Source organism: Eschrichtius robustus, chromosome 11 (assembly GCF_028021215.1).
Source record: "Eschrichtius robustus isolate mEscRob2 chromosome 11, mEscRob2.pri, whole genome shotgun sequence".
Taxonomy (NCBI): domain Eukaryota; kingdom Metazoa; phylum Chordata; class Mammalia; order Artiodactyla; family Eschrichtiidae; genus Eschrichtius; species Eschrichtius robustus.
The window spans coordinates 75,019,721-75,037,470 of NC_090834.1; the positions used below are offsets into that span (position 1 = coordinate 75,019,721).

Below are 17,750 nucleotides of genomic sequence, written 5' to 3' on the forward strand. Positions count from 1 at the left end.
AGAAGGGAAAAGAGCTGGGCAGGTTTTACGGATCCAACCTGGAAGTGGTGCCCATCACCTTCACTCACGTTCCATTGGCGGGGACTTACCACATGGTCTCACCAACCACAGGAGAGCCTGGGAGAAATAGGCTAGTGGACTGCCCAGGAAGAAGAGGAAACAGGTGTTATAATTAGCTAGCAATCTCTGCTAAAGCAGATTTTTTGGAGTAACTTTTAATTTTGATATAACGTTAAACTTAGAAGTTGCAAAAATAGTATAAGGAACTCCTATGTACTTTTGACCCAGATTTACCAAGTGTTCACATTTTGCCTATTTGCTTCTCTTTCTCGCTCTCTCCATATATATGTATATATATATATATATATGCGTGTATATATTATATATATACATACATATGCATGTATATATGCATTAATATATGTATATATGCATTTTTATAGATTCACTTTTCTATGCATACGCCTTTTATATAAATGCATTTTTTTCTGAACCATTTGAAAGTATGTTTGAGACACTGTGTTCCTTTATCCTTAGATACTTTGGTGTGTATTTCCTAAACAAAGACAGTTTCTTACACAGTGCATTTCTTACCTTCTCTGTGCCTTATGTCTCTCATCTATAAAATGGGGATAACAGTGATACCAGTCTCAAAGAATTCTTGTGAGGAATATTCAGTGTGACAGCTGGGGACCTGGGAGTGGTGATTATTATGGCCGCTGGGGTAATTCTGCCTCTTTCAGGTATCTGTGATGGGGACGCAGCCAATGACCTCACCCTGGAGGATGGCTCTGTGGTGGGTGAGGCCGAGGACCCTGCTCCCTTTCTGGACAGCTGGCAGGTGCCCAGCTCCCTGACCTCGGTGGGCCAGACCCGCTTCCGCCCGGACAGCTGTGCCACGGCCGACTGCTCTCCCTGCCTTCGCATGGTGTCCAACCACACATTCAGCGCCTGCCACCGCTTTGTAGGTGTCACCTGGGTCCAGCGTGGGGGGACCTCCTGGGCTGAGAATGGCAACATCTACCTGCAGAGGGCGAGCTCCCTAGAGGTGTTGATCCTGGGACAGATTGGGAGCCTGCCAAAGCTCCTTGTTGCCCCTGGGCCGGGCTGGGAGGAGCTGAGCCCTGAGATATGGGGGATGAGGGTAGGCAGCACCGTCTGATGCACGGCCCAGGTCACCCCGGAGTCATTCTGTGAGCTGTGGATCCGGGACACCAAGTACGTGCAGCAGCCCTGCGTGGCACTGACCGTGTACGTGGCCATGTGCCACAAGTTCCACGTGTGCATCAAGTGGCGGCGCTCCGACTACTGCCGTGAGTTGCAGGGGTGGGGAGGGGGAGGGGGAGGAGAGGGGAAGGGCCGGGGGCTCTCCTCCATGGCTGCTTTTGCTCTCACCCCTCACCCCTGTTAGAGTGGGAGAAAGGCTCACAGACCTGAGTCCAGGTCTAGGCTTTCGCAGATTTAATTAGTCGTTCACTCACTAATGGATATTAATTAATTTATAGATATTTTCTAAATAAATCTATAAACATACTAACAAACTAAAAATTTTTACTTTTATTATACTTTATATTAATACATCAAATACATGTTTTATGTTTATTATTTAGTTTCTTTGAGTCTCCTTGCCTCATCTGTAAAATGGGGGCGGTCATAGCACTTTCCTTGAGGGTCGTTTTGAAGATGACATGAGATAATGTGTACAGAGTGCCTCACACAGGCCCATCACACGTTACTATCCAGTAAATATTAGTTCCTTTCTCTTAACTTTTAGTCATGTTTCTCTTTTGGTCTCTCCTCTCCTTCGTTGAGGATGGACGTGAGAGCATTCCTCCCCACCCCCATTAGGTTTGCACTAGTGGGGTAGGCAGGGGTGGACCAGCCTAGAGTACTTTGATTTATAAATGTGAACACATCCAGAAAGGCTGGAAACAGCTCAAAGGAAGGCCACACCTATAATAAGACAGATAGAAGATGAAAAGACAAAATCATCTAGAGTAGTGTTTTTCAAACTGTGGATCCCAGCTCAGTGGGTATGAAATCAGCATACCCACTGATTTGGGCGTCAGCATCAGCATTTTTTAAATACAATAGAATAAAAAATACTAGTGTGTACTGCACCTAGAATGATAAGTATTGTCTTGTGAAAAGGTTTTTTGTTTCAATATAGCAGTGATTCTCAATCCCAGCTACCCTTTGAAATCACCCAGGGAACTTCAAAAAGTACTCATGCTTGGGCCCCACAATCAGAAATGCTAATTCAGTTGGTCTGAGGTGGAATCCCAGCCGTGGTGTTGCAAAAGCTCTCAGTGATTCTTTTACAGTGGCTTGAGGAGCACTGTTTACATGCATGTGTATATTGGACCACAACGTGAGATCTAGTTTTTACGATCAAGAAAGTTTGGAAACACTGATCTATAGCAAGGGGTTGGCAAATGTTTTCTGTAAAGGACCAGATAGTAAATATTTGAGGCTTTTGGGACCATATGGTCTCTGTCACAATTACTCAGCTCTGCTCTTGTAGTACAAAAGCAGCCAGATACAATAGGTAAATGAATGGGTGTGGCTGTGTTTCAATAAAACTTTATTTGCAAAAACAGGCAGCAGGCTGGATTTGGGCTGTGGGCTGTGCTTTGCTGGCTCCTGATCTAGAGGAAGGAGGCAATGACACTAAACCCCTTTGCACTCTCTACTGAGGCACAGATGATGCTCTGAGCCCCCTCCTCACCCTGCCTGGGGTCTGAGCTCAGGCTGGTGCCCGCTGCTGTGCCCCTGCAGCCTTCCTGTGCCCCAGCGACTCCACATACCAGGCATGTGTGGCAGCCTGTGAGCCCCCCGAGACGTGCCAGGATGGGATGCTGGGCCCGCTGGACCCAGAGCAGTGCCAGGTGCTGGGCGAGGGCTGTGTCTGCTCTGAGGGCACTATCTTGCACCGGCGCCACTCGGGGCTCTGCATCCCCGAGGAGAAATGCGGTAGGTTCCTGCCCTCCTTGGGCAGGGCCCTCTCCTCAACCTAGGGTCTCCTTCACCCTCCTGCTACCCATGGCTGAGGCCCCCTGCATCCCTCCAGGTCTACTCTGGGGGTGGTCAGTTTCCCAGGGAGGGTCTGGCCTGGGACAGTCTGGGTCTCCCCGCCTTCCTCAGTCCCCTGCACCCCGCCATGCCCACTGCAGCCTGCACAGACAGCACGGGGGTGCCGCGGGCCCTGGGGGAGACCTGGAACAGCTCCCTCAGTGGCTGCTCCCAGCACCAGTGCCAAGCTCCGGACACCATTGTCCCAATGGGCCCGGGCTGCCCAGGCCCTCGCCCTGAAAGCTGCCCACGCTTTGGGGAGGTGGCTCTGCTCCTGCCCACCGAGGATCCCTGCTGCCTGGGGACTGTTTGCGGTGAGTCCCACCCTGCACTTCCCTAGACCTCAACTGTATGATGGTTAAAAGGCTCCAGCTCTGCCTCTTAACCTTGATGGATAGGATGAGCCCTGGAGAAATGAAGGTGTCGTATGGGGGTGTGTTGTGGGGAGTGGAGGACCTGCGGTGGGGTGGGGGAGCTGTGCCCTATGAGTCAGTGTGGGGCAGGGCTTAAAGGCACGGGCTCTGGAGCCAGGCAGCCTGGTGGATGCTCCCTCCACCACCTTGCAGCCTTGTGACCTCAGGAGATCATTTAACATCCTCCGTGCCTCGGTCAATTCTGTAGCATGAGGCTGATAATGGTACCCACCTTCTGGGTCGTTATGAGAATGACAGAAGTTGATACTGATCTAGTAGAACAGCAGTGGGCACATGGCCCAGCTCAATGAATGTTAACTCTGATTGCTCTTCTGTCTCACTCCTGGACCCTGTGTGACCCTCAGAGGCCCCCTCCGAGAACTTGGGTCCTGGAGGCTAGGGGAAGTACTGGGGGCCAGGTGTCCAGGGGCTGGGCAGTGCTGGAGGCTGGGGGAGTCCCAGCCTCCAGGTGACAGTCCCTGTGGCCCCTGGGCCAGTGTGTAACCAGACTCTGTGTGAGGGCCTCGCCCCCACCTGCAGCCCAGGCCACCGACTCCTCACCCACTTCCAGGAGGACTCCTGCTGCCCCAGCTACAGCTGTGGTGAGAGGTCCCAGCGTGGGGGATAGGGGAGGATACCTACCACCCAGGGGCAGGGAAGCCCTGCAGCCGGGCGAGGGGAGCAAGGACAGCTCTGGGGACTGGGTTCTGGCTGGAGATTAAAGCAGAGCTAGGGTGGGGGTCCAGGTGTGGCCATGCAGGGTCTGCTCCCAGTGCCAAAATTCTGTCTTTTCCCCAGAGTGTGACCCAGACCTGTGTGAGGCAGAGCCGGTCCCCAGCTGTCGCCAGGACCAGACCCTGATTGCGGGCCGCCTGGGGGATTCGTGCTGCACCTTCTACTTCTGTGGTGGGTCGACGTGCCATCAGATGTTAACATGCACGCCTGGATCACACCACCTCCTTCCTCACCCCTGCTTCCCTGGGTGGCTGGGAGGAAAGGGTGGGGATCTTCTGGTGGAGTGGGCACGGACAGAAGGGTGAGATCTCTGTCCAGAAGGAAGTGTAGGAAGAAGAGGAAACCACCAGCGCTTCACCCCATACATTACTGAGCACAAGAAAATTGGTGCTCGTTCAGCGTAAGAATTTAGGTGGATGTGACAGAGAACTTCCAGGTTCTGCCTCCAGGACAGGTCACACAGGACTGTGGAACACTGCTAGTGTTACCGAACCAAACTTGCGTTTGCAAGCAAGGAGAACGGGCGGCTAATGCTCAAAAGACCCAAATTCCTTGCTTGGCGCCTGCAATAAATGCTGCACTTTCCTTCATCCCGTGCCAGTGTCAGTAGATTGGCGGTACTGCACGCAGGTGAGCGGACCCAAGTTTGGTTCGGTAATGCTATGAGTCTGGCACCTGTCACACGTGGGGTTTAGGTGCCTCCCCCAGCAACCTGCTCTGTACCATGCTCCCCAGGAGAGGTACTGCCTGTGACAGCGGTGGCCCTTCTCTCCCCTCAGCCTGTGGCGACTGTCCAGATCCCATCCCCGAGTGTCAGGAGGGGGAGGCGCTCACCGTGGACAGGAACACCACGGAGCTCTGCTGCCCTCTGTACCAGTGTGGTGAGTCCTGCTGGATGTGGGGGCCAGGGCCGGAAGGGGCTCCGGGGACCTTCACAGAGTCCTCACCCTGGGACCAATGGGAGTTCAACAGGGGGCAACAGGGAGCCCCCAGGTGGCGAGGTCTGGGGAAGCCGTGGGAGGAGGCCCCTCCCGAGGAAGCTGGGCCAGGCCCTGGGAGCTGGATCGCAGGGGTACAGGCTGTCACATAGGTGGCTCTGAGGCTTCCTAAGGAAAGTCCCTGTTCCCTCCATGGAGGCTCCCAGGGGCCAGGGGGAGGCCTGGGTTGAGGGACAAATGCTTAGGCCACTCCCATTCTGTCGGCCTGGATCCACAGTCCTCATTCACTGACTGACCCAAGGCCCCTGCCTCGGGGTCCCTTTCACCACTGTTACCATAGTACCTGCACGAGGCTGCATTTTGAAGCCTCTGAAGCTCTTTTATTTTGCAATGATAAATAAAAGTGAGCCCTTTCTGATATTTTTACAGGACATAACACCTGTAGGTAGGATGTACCTTAACATAGTACTGTATACTGTGTACAGTGTACTGTACCTTAATTGTACCTAATAAGCATAGTACAGCCAGCATCATGGACTTTAAGCAAACCTAATGGATGAAAATTAACAAAATGTTTAAATTTCAATATGACTTAATTTACAAAAATTCCTTTCCATACTGACTGTAGGAAAGATGTGAGGTAGACTGCACTGGCACAGAGCAGTGTAGGGCGGGGCCTCCTCCAGGATACCCCAAGGGCAACCCCGACTGGTTCAATGTCAAGAGCCAACTTTGAAACAATGTAGGCTCCCACTGAGAGTTCCCCAAAAGGCTTGGCCATACCCGACCAAGTAGCTCCAGCTGGGGGCTCAGAGGCCGCTTGTCACAAAGTGTTTACACAGCTCATCTGAGCAGAGGATCAGCGTCCTTCCTCTCCAGCCTCTCTCCTCATCTCTCCTCCTCAGCCTCCTTCTCCCTGTTTCTCAGAAAGTACTCCTGTAACGTGGAGTGAGTACAGGCATATGGAGTCAGTCAGGGTTTTGAGCCCCAGCCATTTACTAGCTGTGTGGCCTGGGGCAATGTACAACCTCTCTGAGCCAAGGTTCCTCATTTGTGTAATGGTGATAATAGTATGTACCTCGAGGGGCTGTTGTGAAGGTTAGAGATAATATATGTAAAGTGTGTGCTGTGTACATAGTACCTTAATATAACAGTGCTTGGTGTACAGTAGGTGCTCAATAAACAGAGGCCATCGATATTATTACCTTGTCCCAGTCTTCTTTATACTTTTCTTACAAAAACACTATCTAAGCCTTGTAGAAAGTATAGAATCCAAGTAAATACAAGAAAATGAAAACACTATTTTCCTACCTCCCAGACATTTTATTGTCAGTATCCTCCAATTCAGTACAGATCCTTCTAGATATTCTCCCCCTTTAGGTAAGTATGTTTTACCAAAATGAGGTCATACTGTACATGCTCTTTTTTAGCCAGGTATTTTCAGTTAATGATGTTTACCTTTCATGTTAATAACATTTTCAAGTCATAGAGTACCAATCCATGGTTTTTCTGGTCTGTTCAATCCAGGATCCCATCCAGATCCACACATTAACATTATGTCTCTTAAATGTCTTTTAATCTAGCACATGTTCCTTCTTCTGTATGATGCTAAATTGTAGAGTTTGGGCTATGGGCCTGCAGAAGGTCTCATGTTCTGGGTTTATCTGGTTGCTTCCTCTTGGAACCATTTACCTTGCTCTTCTGTCCACTGTGCTTCCTGTAAACTGGAAGTTAGATCCAAGACTTGGTGGCTTCAAATTAAAAATCTTTGGCTACACTGTCCTCGAGCTTCATAGGACATCACACCAGGAGACGCGTACTCTGTGGTTGAGCCAGTATAACCGAGGTTCACGTTGGCCCTGGATTACGGTGGCAGCTGTCTGATCTGTCCATCTTACATTTACAAATTTCCTCTTTCAACCAGAAAGTAACCGATTATTTGGACATTATACAAATGCCCTTCTCCCCTCTACCTCTTATGTTTTTGAAACATCGATTAATACTCCTTACCTGTGCCAATAATTTTTTTTTGTAAATCAGATAAGTTTTACAATCTTTCACCTTCAGCGGTGACCCTGGCACCTCCCCTCTGCACCAAAAAGTTGTGTCCAGGGATTCCTCGCTCCTTGCCTTGGTCTCTCAATAAATGAGAATGGCCGAGGAATCCTAAACTAAGAGGGGACTGGCTGGAGAAGGGAAGTGTGAGCCCTAGAGTGTAGCATCTGCTGAAGCAGAGCAGGCTCCAGGTGGGCTACAAGAGGATGACGTCTCCACAGCGTAGGAGGAGTTGTGTTCTTCTTAGAGAGAAACTGTCCCATCAGCGGAGCTTCACCTGGTCACCCGCTCCCCTCTGACCACTACTCTCAGGGTGACACAGCATCCAAGGGAGCGAGGCCCAGCCGAGTGAATTTAACGTTCTGACACTGTCAGGTCGCTAGTGCCTCCCAGGGCAGAACGAGGGCCTCCTGATGTAGTTCTACGGGGAGACTTCAGGAGCCCAGTCTTCTCCCCTGGACCCCAGAGGGAGTCTGAGGACACTGGGGGGACCTCGGAGGAGCTAGGAGGTACCCCCTCCTTAGCCAGTGTGTTTCTGAGTATTCCTGCTCCAAGGTGTCTGTGGCTGACGTGTCCCCTGCCTCCCCGCCCACGCAGTGTGTGAGAGCTTCCGCTGTCCCCACATGCAGTGTGGCATGGGCACTGCCCTGGTGGAGGTGTGGAGCCCAGACCGCTGCTGCCCCTACAAGTCCTGTGGTAAGTCCCCGCACAGGGACACCCCTCCCCAAAGGCGGAGATCCAGGCCCCTGGGGGGAAGGGGGAGCCGGGCCACCACTGTCCACTTGGCTCAGATTCGACCCCTCCAGAGTCACCAGAGGGAAGCCACCAAAATGACCCTCCCGCTGCACCCGCTCCCTGAGTGCTGAACATTCTTTGTCTTCCCTGGATAAAAGAAGGAAAAAAACAACTTCCCTGTTCCAAAAAGGAACTTCTCCACCTTAAAAAGTCTTTATTGCAACCATCCGATAGTAAATATGATTTTGTTCAAATTCACCTCAAATCCTTTTGAGAAACAGGCAGGGAGTGGCAGTGATCAGTAATGAACACCTGCGAGCTTTATATAAAAATGTTTTTCAGGGACTTCCCTGGCAGTCCAGTGGTTAGGAGGACTTCGCCTTCCAATGCAGGTGGTGCAGGTTCAGTCCCTGGTCGGGGAGCTAGGATCCCACATGCCTCGTGGCCAAAAAACCAAAACATAAAACAGAAGCAATATTGTAACAAATTCAATAAAGACTTTAAAAATGGTCCACATCAAAAAAATCTTTTTATAAAGATGTTTTTCGAAAAAGAGTTGAGAAACTCTGTTTCGCATCTGGATATTTTGCTTGCTTTTTCCGGGCCTCACTGGAATGTAAACTTCACGAGGGCAGGAATTTTAGTCTGTTTTATCCATGGCTTTGTCCCCAGAACAGAGAAAAATCTCGGCATATAGGCACTTAAAACTATTTGCTGCATGAATGGGTGACACCGAAGTGTGTTTCACAGCCACTGTGACCTTGACTTCTCCTCCTCCTGAAGCTAGAACTGGTGGAGCCCTTAAGTTAGTCAGCGGTGCCTCGGCAATCAGCTCCCTCGCGGCTTAGAACTGGACCTGCTCACGGGCGAAGGCTTGGAGTAGAGCTCACCTTGCTGAGCATATATATTTGGGAAATGCAGATGGTCAGAAATTCCACCCCTGCCTTGTTCCTTCCTGGAGAGGCCCCATTCTGCTCTAGAATGTGCTCCGGAGCACGGGGAAGGATGAAGCCCAGGTGATGGAAGGGAACCTGGTATTGATCCATCTACCTGTTTATCCTCCCTGCACATTCTATGTGGAGCCCGGCATTTGGACCCATCACGCCCCACCTGCCCAACCAGGGGAGCTGCAGCCCCCATGCGGGATGGAGGGCAGCTAGAGGAGGAGCTGCACCTGCAGTGAGGGGTCTGGGAGGCTCAGGGGGACTCCCACCTGGACACCTCTGGTGAGGTGGGTCCTGTCCCCTCCTGTTTTTCAGAGTGTGACTGCGACACAATCCCAGTGCCCCGGTGCCGTCTGGTATGAAGACCCTGCTCCTCCCCACTCCGCCTGGTCTGCCTCCCCCTTTTTCTTTCCTTCTCTTTCCCTTCTCTTGGAGACCCTATTCCTTTAATCTAGCGCAATGAGCCTTGAATTGCAAGTCAGCATTCTCATCCCAAGCTCTGCTGTCTGGGCACAGTGCCCTCGCTTGTAAAGTGGGCCTGATCATGCTTCAGAGTTGTGGTGAGGATTAAGTACTATGATGATGCTGATGCTGATGCTGGTGATGATGCTGGTGGTGATGGTGCGGGTGGTGGGGATGGTGGGAATGATGGTGATGATGTAATGGTGATGGTGGGGATGGTGGTGGTGGTGGTGAAGATGCTGCTGCTGGTGGGGATGGCAGGGATGATGATGATGGTGATACTCATGACGGTAGCTGATGTTTACCGAGAGCTAACTATATGCCAGGAACTTTCTTATGTCTATTATCATATTAATTCTCACGACAGCCCAACGAGATTGCGTCTATGATTATCTCAATTATACAAGCAAGAAAACTAAGGTTAAGGTCATGTAGCTAGTAAATCGCAGAGCCAGGACTGCAACCAGGATATCTGACTCCAGAGAACATGCCCTTAACCACCAGGCTGCATGGCCACTGAAAATACTTTAAGAAATGGAAAGTTATGCTTAAAGTTATGTTTTCTACATGATTTTTTGGATTATAAGTATTCCCCCTTTCCCACCTAGCCCACATTTTCCCTCATTTTGTCCCCCATCCCATCCTCTTCTCCTTTTAACTGGTGAGAAGGAAGGGAAGTGTATGAGCCAAGCAGGGCCCTGGGCCGGCAGCCATGCAGGGGGCCCTCGCTGATGTGGCCAGTGGGTGCTCAGAATGACAGGAGAGTCCTGAGGCCCGGGAGAGGACACTGGGGAGCGCTCCCCAGCGGGGAGGATCGGGAGCCACATGGGCATCCTCAAGGGAGGGTGACTGAGCTCACAGGGTGCGAAGGGCCCCCATGGCTAACAGGCCTGCCAGCCCCTCCCCGCCGCCGACTCCCGCCCACTGCAAGGAGCTGCAAGGAGACGACTGACAAGAGAGGGCCCCAGGTGGCAGGCTGCTCCCGACGGCGGGGCTGGGTCTCCTCACCCGGGGTGCTGACGGCCTCTGTCCACCCAGGGGGAGAAGTCCCAGCTGGACGAGGCGTTCATGCACAGCGCGGGGAACGTGTGTGGCTGCACCAAATACGAGTGTGGTGAGTGGGGAGGGGGACCCCGGGAGGTCGAGCCAGCTGGGTGAGCCAGGGGTGGGCCAGCCGGCCTGGGGCCAGTGTGGGCGCTGGGCTCTTGGTGACTGTCGCCGCCTGGCTTGCCCATCCAGTGAAGGCCCCCGTGTGTCTGAGCCGTGAGCTGGGGGTGATGCAGCCGGGCCAGACGGTGGTGAAGGTCTCCGCAGAAGGCGTGTGCCACACATCACACTGCACCACAGTGCTTGACCCTCTTACCAGTTTCTACCAGATCAACACCACCTCCGTGCTGTGTGACGTCCACTGCGAGGCGGTAGGGGGCAGCGGCGCAGGACGGGGTGTGCGGGGCCAGGGGGAGCTGGCCTGTAGACCCTTGGCGCTCTGGGAATCAGAGGAGCCCTTCAAGCTCCACCAAGCTCTTTGGATGAGTCTAGAGAGTGGGCATTGGGGGGACCTCTGAGACCTCTGTGGAAAGTGCTGAGGCCAGCAGAGGAACAGCAAGAGTGAAGGCCTGGCAAGGGTGAGCATTTGACAGAGAAAACTCACGTTTATTAAGCACCTACTTATGCCTGGCAAGGTCCCTCTCTTCTTGGTTTGTGTGTTTGTACTGCTACCCTTTGTTGAGTGCTTCTATTGATACGTGCCCAGTACTTAGGACAGTGACTGGCTTCTATTAAGGGCTAAATAAGTATGAGTTGAATAAAAGGGATTGGAATTATTCCCATTTTTCAGATGAGAAAACTGAGGTTTAGGGAAGTCCAGCCATTTGTCAAAATTGTCACAGGAACTGGGGCTCAAACTAAAGTCTATCTGGAATCAAAACTGCCATCCTTAATTACCAGCAAGGCCATCTCTTTGTCCACTGGGGCTGGGTTTAGGACCTGCTGTCTACCCTTATATCTACCCTGAGCCTCAGGGTAGATATAAGGATGACCTTCCTGCCTGAGATACAAGGAGGCTGGGAATTTCCTTTCTGAGCATCTACAGGGGGACTTTCTCTGGGTTCTGGGCTCAGGGACAAGCAGACAGGGGGAGAGGCGGGAGGGTGGAGGTGGGTGTGTGGCTGAGGCCCCTCACGTCTCTCCCTGTCCTGCAGAACCAGGAGTATGAGCACCCGAGGGACCTGGTGGCCTGCTGCGGCTCCTGCAGGAACGTGTCCTGCGTCTTCACTTTCCCCAATGGCACCACCTCCCTGTTCTTGGTATGCAGCCCCTTAACTGCACATCCCAGGAGGGGACACCTAGGACCAGGGCCCAGGGCTGGGAACAGATGGGGTCCTGGGCAGTGCCAGGTCCTGGGCTGCACCTGTCTTCGGAACTGTGCCCTATCGGTTCACTAGGGCCATCGGCCGCAGGTCCCCATCGGCTACCTCTGTGCCCTCTAGCCCGGGGCATCCTGGATCGCAGACTGCACCCGCCACCACTGCAGCAGCACACCCCTGGGCGCCGTGCTCGTCCGCTCGCCCATCAGCTGCCCACCACTCAACGAGACCGAGTGTGCCAAGGTCAGTGCCGGCCGCCTCCCCCGCAGCATGGCCTGAAGCCGGGCGCAGCAGCTGTCTTAGTGGTGGTGGCGGGTAGGGGCAGGGGTGTCTTGTGGTGTGGGGAGCTGTGGAAGGAGATCTTCCCTGGAGCCTGGACCTGCCCTGCCACCCCAACTCCACATCTCTCCGTGTATCTTTGCTCTGACCACATCGCCCCACATCCTCACGCATCACACCACATCCTCACACATCACAGGGCCATGCCCAGATGCACGCAGACATACACTGTCGCATGTTCTAGGCACACTCACATACACACCAACACGGGCAGTCAGCCGCTCACAGGCACCACACACTCCACGGGGACGTTAACACCTCGGCAAGCCAGTACACATACCACGCGCTGTCACACGCCAAGGCACGCTTGCACGCACACACCACGCAGACGCACAGTTCAGTCCTGCGATGGGCTAACAGCGGTTCAGCACTAGCATGGACAGCTGTCACTACGGGCATACCTCAAGGAAAATGATTTCCTGGAGGGTTTGGGGTTATTGTTGAATTATTAGAGTTCTTGCCATTAATATTGGGCATTTAAAGATTTCTGGTCTCACTTAGAAAACAATTACACACATCCAAGCATTCTCTCCACACAGACACACACATGCAAAATCACACATGTACACACATGTATGTGCTCACAAAACCACACACATATACTTAGACCCACGCTCACACACGCACACACACAGACACACACACTTATTTACAAAGAACTGTCACATCCATCGTTTTATCAGTTTCACAGCAGAGGAGGAGGGCTATCAGGAATCATTGCCCCACTTTAGAGATGGGAAAACTAAGTCCAGAGGAAAGGGGTAGCTTATCCAGGGCTGAGATAGAGCCCAGGCCACTGACCCAAGTGGGTCAGTCCCTAGCCCCTCCCCTCCCTGACCCTCTGTGCAGGAAACACTAAGGCGGACGACAGTACTGGGTGGGGGGGGTGCATAAGGAGAGCTGCCACTGGAAAAACAGCAGGAGGCCCTGGCGCCCTGCACCATCTTTACCCAGCCTCCAGCCTCACTGGGGGCTGAGGCAGCCTCAGTGCCAGTGTCCCAACCAATTGGATTAGCCCCTGTGGCTCTCAATGGCCAGCTCAGGGGCCCCTTCCCCCTCTGGCCAGGGCCTGATGGACAATGGGGCCTGGAACTCCTGCCCTGGAGCATCATGGGAGGAAAGGAGTCTAGACTCTAGCAGTCTTTTTGCCTCTTGCTGGGATCTTGGCTCCTGGCCTAGGATGTGGTCTCCTACCCACCTCTCCTCCTCTCCCTCTAGGCTGGGGGCTCGGTGGTACCGTCCTTGGAAGGATGCTGCAGGACATGTGAGTGAGCATGGCGGAGGCCAGGGGTGAGGGGCTCTGGTGGGGGGGACAAGATGTCATGTTGGGGCTCAGAGGGCCAGGTTCCTGGCCTGGCGCTTCCAGTGGTGGCTCTTCAGGGGTGAGTAGTTGAAGGGATAACACCCCCGCCATGGGGCTCATGGTACAGACACAGATCTGCAGGTGGGCAGGGGCCATGCTCACATCCCTGTCCCAACAAAAGGCCTCTGCTCCTGTTGGAGACGGGACATTGGGACGTTGGGTCCAGGAGGTCAGTAACTGACCAGCTACTCTGCCACCTCCTGCCCTGCCATGACCTCCAGCCGAGATGCCCCCCACATGAATTCTCCCTGTGGTCAGGAGCCTTGTCATGGAGATGCCTTCAGGCCCATGAGCTCCCAGACCGAGTCTGAATGAGAGCTCGGTGCGTCTGTCCTCACCCCTGGCCCCTGGAACCTGCAGCCCCAACTGCGTGTACGTGCATGTTCCAATCAGCCTTAGGACCTTTGCCCACATGCCTCCCATCCCCCAGGGCCCTCAACCTTTCCTTGGAGGGATGTAGAATTTTGGACCCTTTTATGTCCACTTCACATATTCCAAGGAAACTGGGCTCAGTGCCTCATTGGCTGATCTCTGACCAACAACTCAATGTTCCCTGAATGTCCCGTGTGCTCCCTGTGACCCGTGTCCCTCTCCCCAGGTTCCCCGGGGACCCTGTTTCCCGTGGTCCCCGTTAGCCCCGCCTCTCCTCCACGGGTTAGTGTCCACTGCCACCCAGGTACTCCTCTCGGAAGCCCGCGGGACTGGAGGCGTGTAGCCGCGTTGCTATTTCTGCCAATGTCCCTTCTGCTAGGTGGTCCTGAGCTCTGGGGGTGGGGGAGGGGAGTGCGGTGCCCCTGCTCCCTGCCTCTGGCAAAGGCCGTAGGGCCAGCAGTGCATGCTGGGTAGCACGCTGCACCCCTGGGCTTGCATGGGAATGCTTCAGCAGTGCCCGCTCTCTTGGTGCCCAATGCCCACCAGTGCCCAATGCCACCACTGCTTTGCTACCGCTGGTTACTCAGCTGGTCTCAGTCCAGGACCCTGAGGCCATGGCCAGGACAGCTCTCAGTTCTCCTGTCTCCTGGGAGCAGAGAGGGAGGAAAAAGTGAACTTAGCTCTGGCCAGGAGACCTCCAGCCGGTGTGGTCGGAAACCTACTTGGTGAAACCCAGAGGCCAGAAGAGGGGATTCCACCCCATTTCCCACAGGCACCCCGGGGTCACAGAGGGAGTCTATGCATCTGGCAAATATTTATTTAGCACCAATACGCCAGGCCCTGTTCTAGGCACTGTAGACACAGCATAAATGACACAGCCCCATAGAGCTGACGTTCTAATGGGAGAGACAGAATAGCAAGTGAAATTACAGTAAGATGGATGCATCTGGTTTTATGGGGGCTGAAACTTATGCAATTGGTTGGGGTGGGGGGCTTCATTGAGAAAAAGAACACAAACTTACAAATCCATACCGAGGTATGAAAGTGAAGATTTATTTAGAACGAGAGAACTCACAGCAAATTGTGGAAGGAGGCTGTGCAAAGGAAGACCCTAAAGCTTACATGTCAAGAGCATCATTACAAGTGTGTCTCTCGGGAAGGTGACAGTGCCCTGGATAGAAATAAGGAAAGGAGGGGTCAGGGAGGGAGGTTGGGTGGAGGGAGGATGTTGTAGTTTCAAGAAGAAGATCAGGAAAGGCCTTGGTGAGGAAATACTTGAGCAGGTGAGGGTGTAAATGAGCCATGTGATTGGTTGTCTTTGGGAGGCGTGGTCCAGGCAGAAGAAACTGCGCGCTTATCAATTTCCATCTCTGTAACAGCTGTGTGAGGTGGGTGACTCCTGGCCCTGTCCTGTTTGATAGCTATGGAAACCGAGTGACCCTGCTATGTGCAAGCATCGGGCTAGGGACTGGGGTTTCCATTCGCTCAGGCAATTGCGGGATCTTAATGCTTGAACTGAAGCTCAGAGAGGGGAGAGGACACATCCAGGGTCGCCAATGGATTAGAGACAGGCTTTGGGGCTGGGGTGGGCAGGCAGCTTGCCTTGTCCCCAAATCCTCGTCTTCCCTAGCCCAGAGTCCCCAGGCCGTCCCTGGCATCCTTCCCTGTCTCACCCATCTCCCCTGCCTTGTCACCTTCACCTCCTTCCAGGGCACTGAGTTAAAAGGGAGGGGCTCTAATGCATGGGCACTAACGCTGGTGGAGGGACCCTCCAGCATGACACTAACTGCCCCAGTCTGGCCCAGCCTGCTGCCCTGGGAGCACTACTCAGCCGCAGCTGCCTCACCCACCCTGTTCCCCCAGGTAAAGAGGATGGACGCTCTTGCAAGAAGGTGACTATCCGCATGACCATCCGCAAGAATGAATGCAGGAGCAACACCCCTGTGCGTGGCCCCAGCAAGGCGGTGGGGTGGGGGGCGGGGTGCAGCCGAAGATGGGGATGGGGGTGCTTTGGGGGATGGAAGCCACACAGGCTGCCTCACTGGCCTGCCCGTCTCCAGGTGAACCTAGTGTCCTGCGATGGGAGGTGTCCGTCCGCCAGCATCTACAACTACAACATCAACACCTACGCCCGCTTCTGCAAGTGCTGCCGCGAGGTGGGCCTGCAGCGGCGTTCTGTGCAGCTCTTCTGTGCCACCAATGCTACCTGGGTGCCGTACATAGTGCAGGAGCCCACTGACTGTGCCTGCCAGTGGTCCTGAGGCCTGGGGGCTGGGGCGGGCTGGACCACTTTTTGCTTCCAGCTGGTCCAGTGTAGGGTGGGTGGGGGGCACTAAAGGTGTGGAGAGCTGGTACGCGCTGAGCATGGAATGGCGGGCAGAGACACGGAGAGTGACTGGAACGGGCCACACCGGCCCATCCTGGCTCCCTCTCTGGGCTCCCCCTCCTCCACATATGGGAGAGTGCCACAACCTGGGGCTCAGGGAACTCAGCTCTGTCCCTGGCTTGAGGTCTGGGAAGGGCCGTAGGTCAGGGGCATCAGCCCCTGCACATCCGTGACTCTGGCTGCAGTGCTTTGGTAGAGGGGGTAAGAGCTTTCCTGAGAAGCCGGGACCAGGGCTGGACCCAAGACCCAGTGGAGGGGCCAGATGTGGTGGCCCATTCTCTTTCTCGGCCCTTTTGACCACGGAAGAACCGCAGACTCAGTAAAAGGAAAGGGGGCTTAAATTGAAACATCCAGGTCTGTGTATCTCTGCCCAGGAGGACTTCCCAGAAGCAAAGAGGGTGGGTTCCCAGGTGACGTGCTCTCACCAATGTCTGTGAGGTCAGGTCCGGAGACTGGGGAGTAGACTCAGTGACCTTCAAGCCCCCTGTAGCCCCAAGAGGGATGCCCTGGTATTCTGTTATCGACCTTGTAATTCAGGAAAGGATTTAGAAGAGCAGGGCCATGCCCGCTCCATACCCACCCCCACTCCCATCCCTCAAAACCGGCCTCGCCGGCAGGTGGGCTGGCTCTGGTGAGGTGTGGTGGATGAGTTGTGCTGGACCCTCCTCAGTGAGGGTCCGACTCATCCCCATGTGGGTGGACAGCCCACCCCTCTGAGGGCCCTATGGTGTTTAATGATACCTTCAGCTTGCAAGGCAGACCCTGGCTTTACAACGTGCCTCTTCTCCAAGAACATAGCAGAGTTGGTCTCTGGAGGGGCCCAAGTGTGAGTTTTGTGGCTCAGCCAATTCCCAGCTTTCTACTTCATGGGACTGTCCAGCAGGAGAGCAATAGTCAGTGGAAAATGCAGGCCCTGTGCGTGTGCAGCCGCCTCTGAGCATTTCTCAGAGCCTTGTCTCTGAACCAGAGTGTCCTTCCTAAAGCCAGCCTAGGGCCCCCTCCACACCCCACCCTGTAGCCCTCCTACCCTACATACCACTTTGTGCTGCTGGGTCCAAAGGGAATGAACATGAGGTTGTTCAGACGCCAGCGCTGCCCTGTATGTCTGGAGATGTGTGGCTGCCCTGGTACCCCTGGGATTCGGGTTGGGGCCCTGTGCCAGGATGGCCCCCAGCTGTTCTTGCAGCCTCTTTGTTCCTGTATCTGTGTTCTGTTTATATATCCAATAAACCACAGGAAGACATCAGACCTCTGAGCATCTCTGAAGGTGTCAGGTTTGCTTTGAATCTGAAGGAATTTCAGCTGTGAAGACAGAATCCTATTTTATGTCCGTGGAGGTCACCCTGACTTCTCTTGCCCCACCCGTGCCCAGCACTGTGCGCCACTCAGAGCAGGTCCTCCATGGGCATCTGCTGGTTGGAATTGAACTGATAGGAGGCTGGCTCCTAGAGGAGGGGTGGGGAGAAGGAAGAAGACTTTGGGAGCTGGAAAGCTGGCAGCCAGGTGAGGGGCCTGAGGGGTGGTCTGAGCTCTGTGGGGCCAGGGACCGATGCCTCTCACACAAGATGTG

At 53.9% G+C, this 17,750-nt stretch overlaps 1 protein-coding gene across 1 annotated transcript in view; it reads left to right on the plus strand.

Annotated features, from left to right (window-relative positions):
* The window catches only part of OTOG (otogelin), an 85,858-nt gene extending 69,803 nt beyond the window's left edge, over positions 1-16,055 (plus strand). Inside the window, exons 41-56 of the mRNA XM_068555585.1 lie at positions 744-964; positions 1,175-1,313; positions 2,779-2,973; positions 3,174-3,386; positions 3,983-4,087; positions 4,284-4,391; positions 5,000-5,101; positions 7,811-7,909; positions 9,208-9,248; positions 10,393-10,468; positions 10,594-10,772; positions 11,556-11,660; positions 11,844-11,963; positions 13,278-13,323; positions 15,658-15,737; positions 15,855-16,055. Of these exons, the coding sequence (XP_068411686.1) occupies positions 744-964; positions 1,175-1,313; positions 2,779-2,973; positions 3,174-3,386; positions 3,983-4,087; positions 4,284-4,391; positions 5,000-5,101; positions 7,811-7,909; positions 9,208-9,248; positions 10,393-10,468; positions 10,594-10,772; positions 11,556-11,660; positions 11,844-11,963; positions 13,278-13,323; positions 15,658-15,737; positions 15,855-16,055 (2,030 nt within the window). The remainder of the gene's footprint in view (positions 1-743; positions 965-1,174; positions 1,314-2,778; positions 2,974-3,173; positions 3,387-3,982; positions 4,088-4,283; positions 4,392-4,999; positions 5,102-7,810; positions 7,910-9,207; positions 9,249-10,392; positions 10,469-10,593; positions 10,773-11,555; positions 11,661-11,843; positions 11,964-13,277; positions 13,324-15,657; positions 15,738-15,854) is intronic.
* The last annotated feature ends 1,695 nt before the right edge of the window (positions 16,056-17,750 follow it).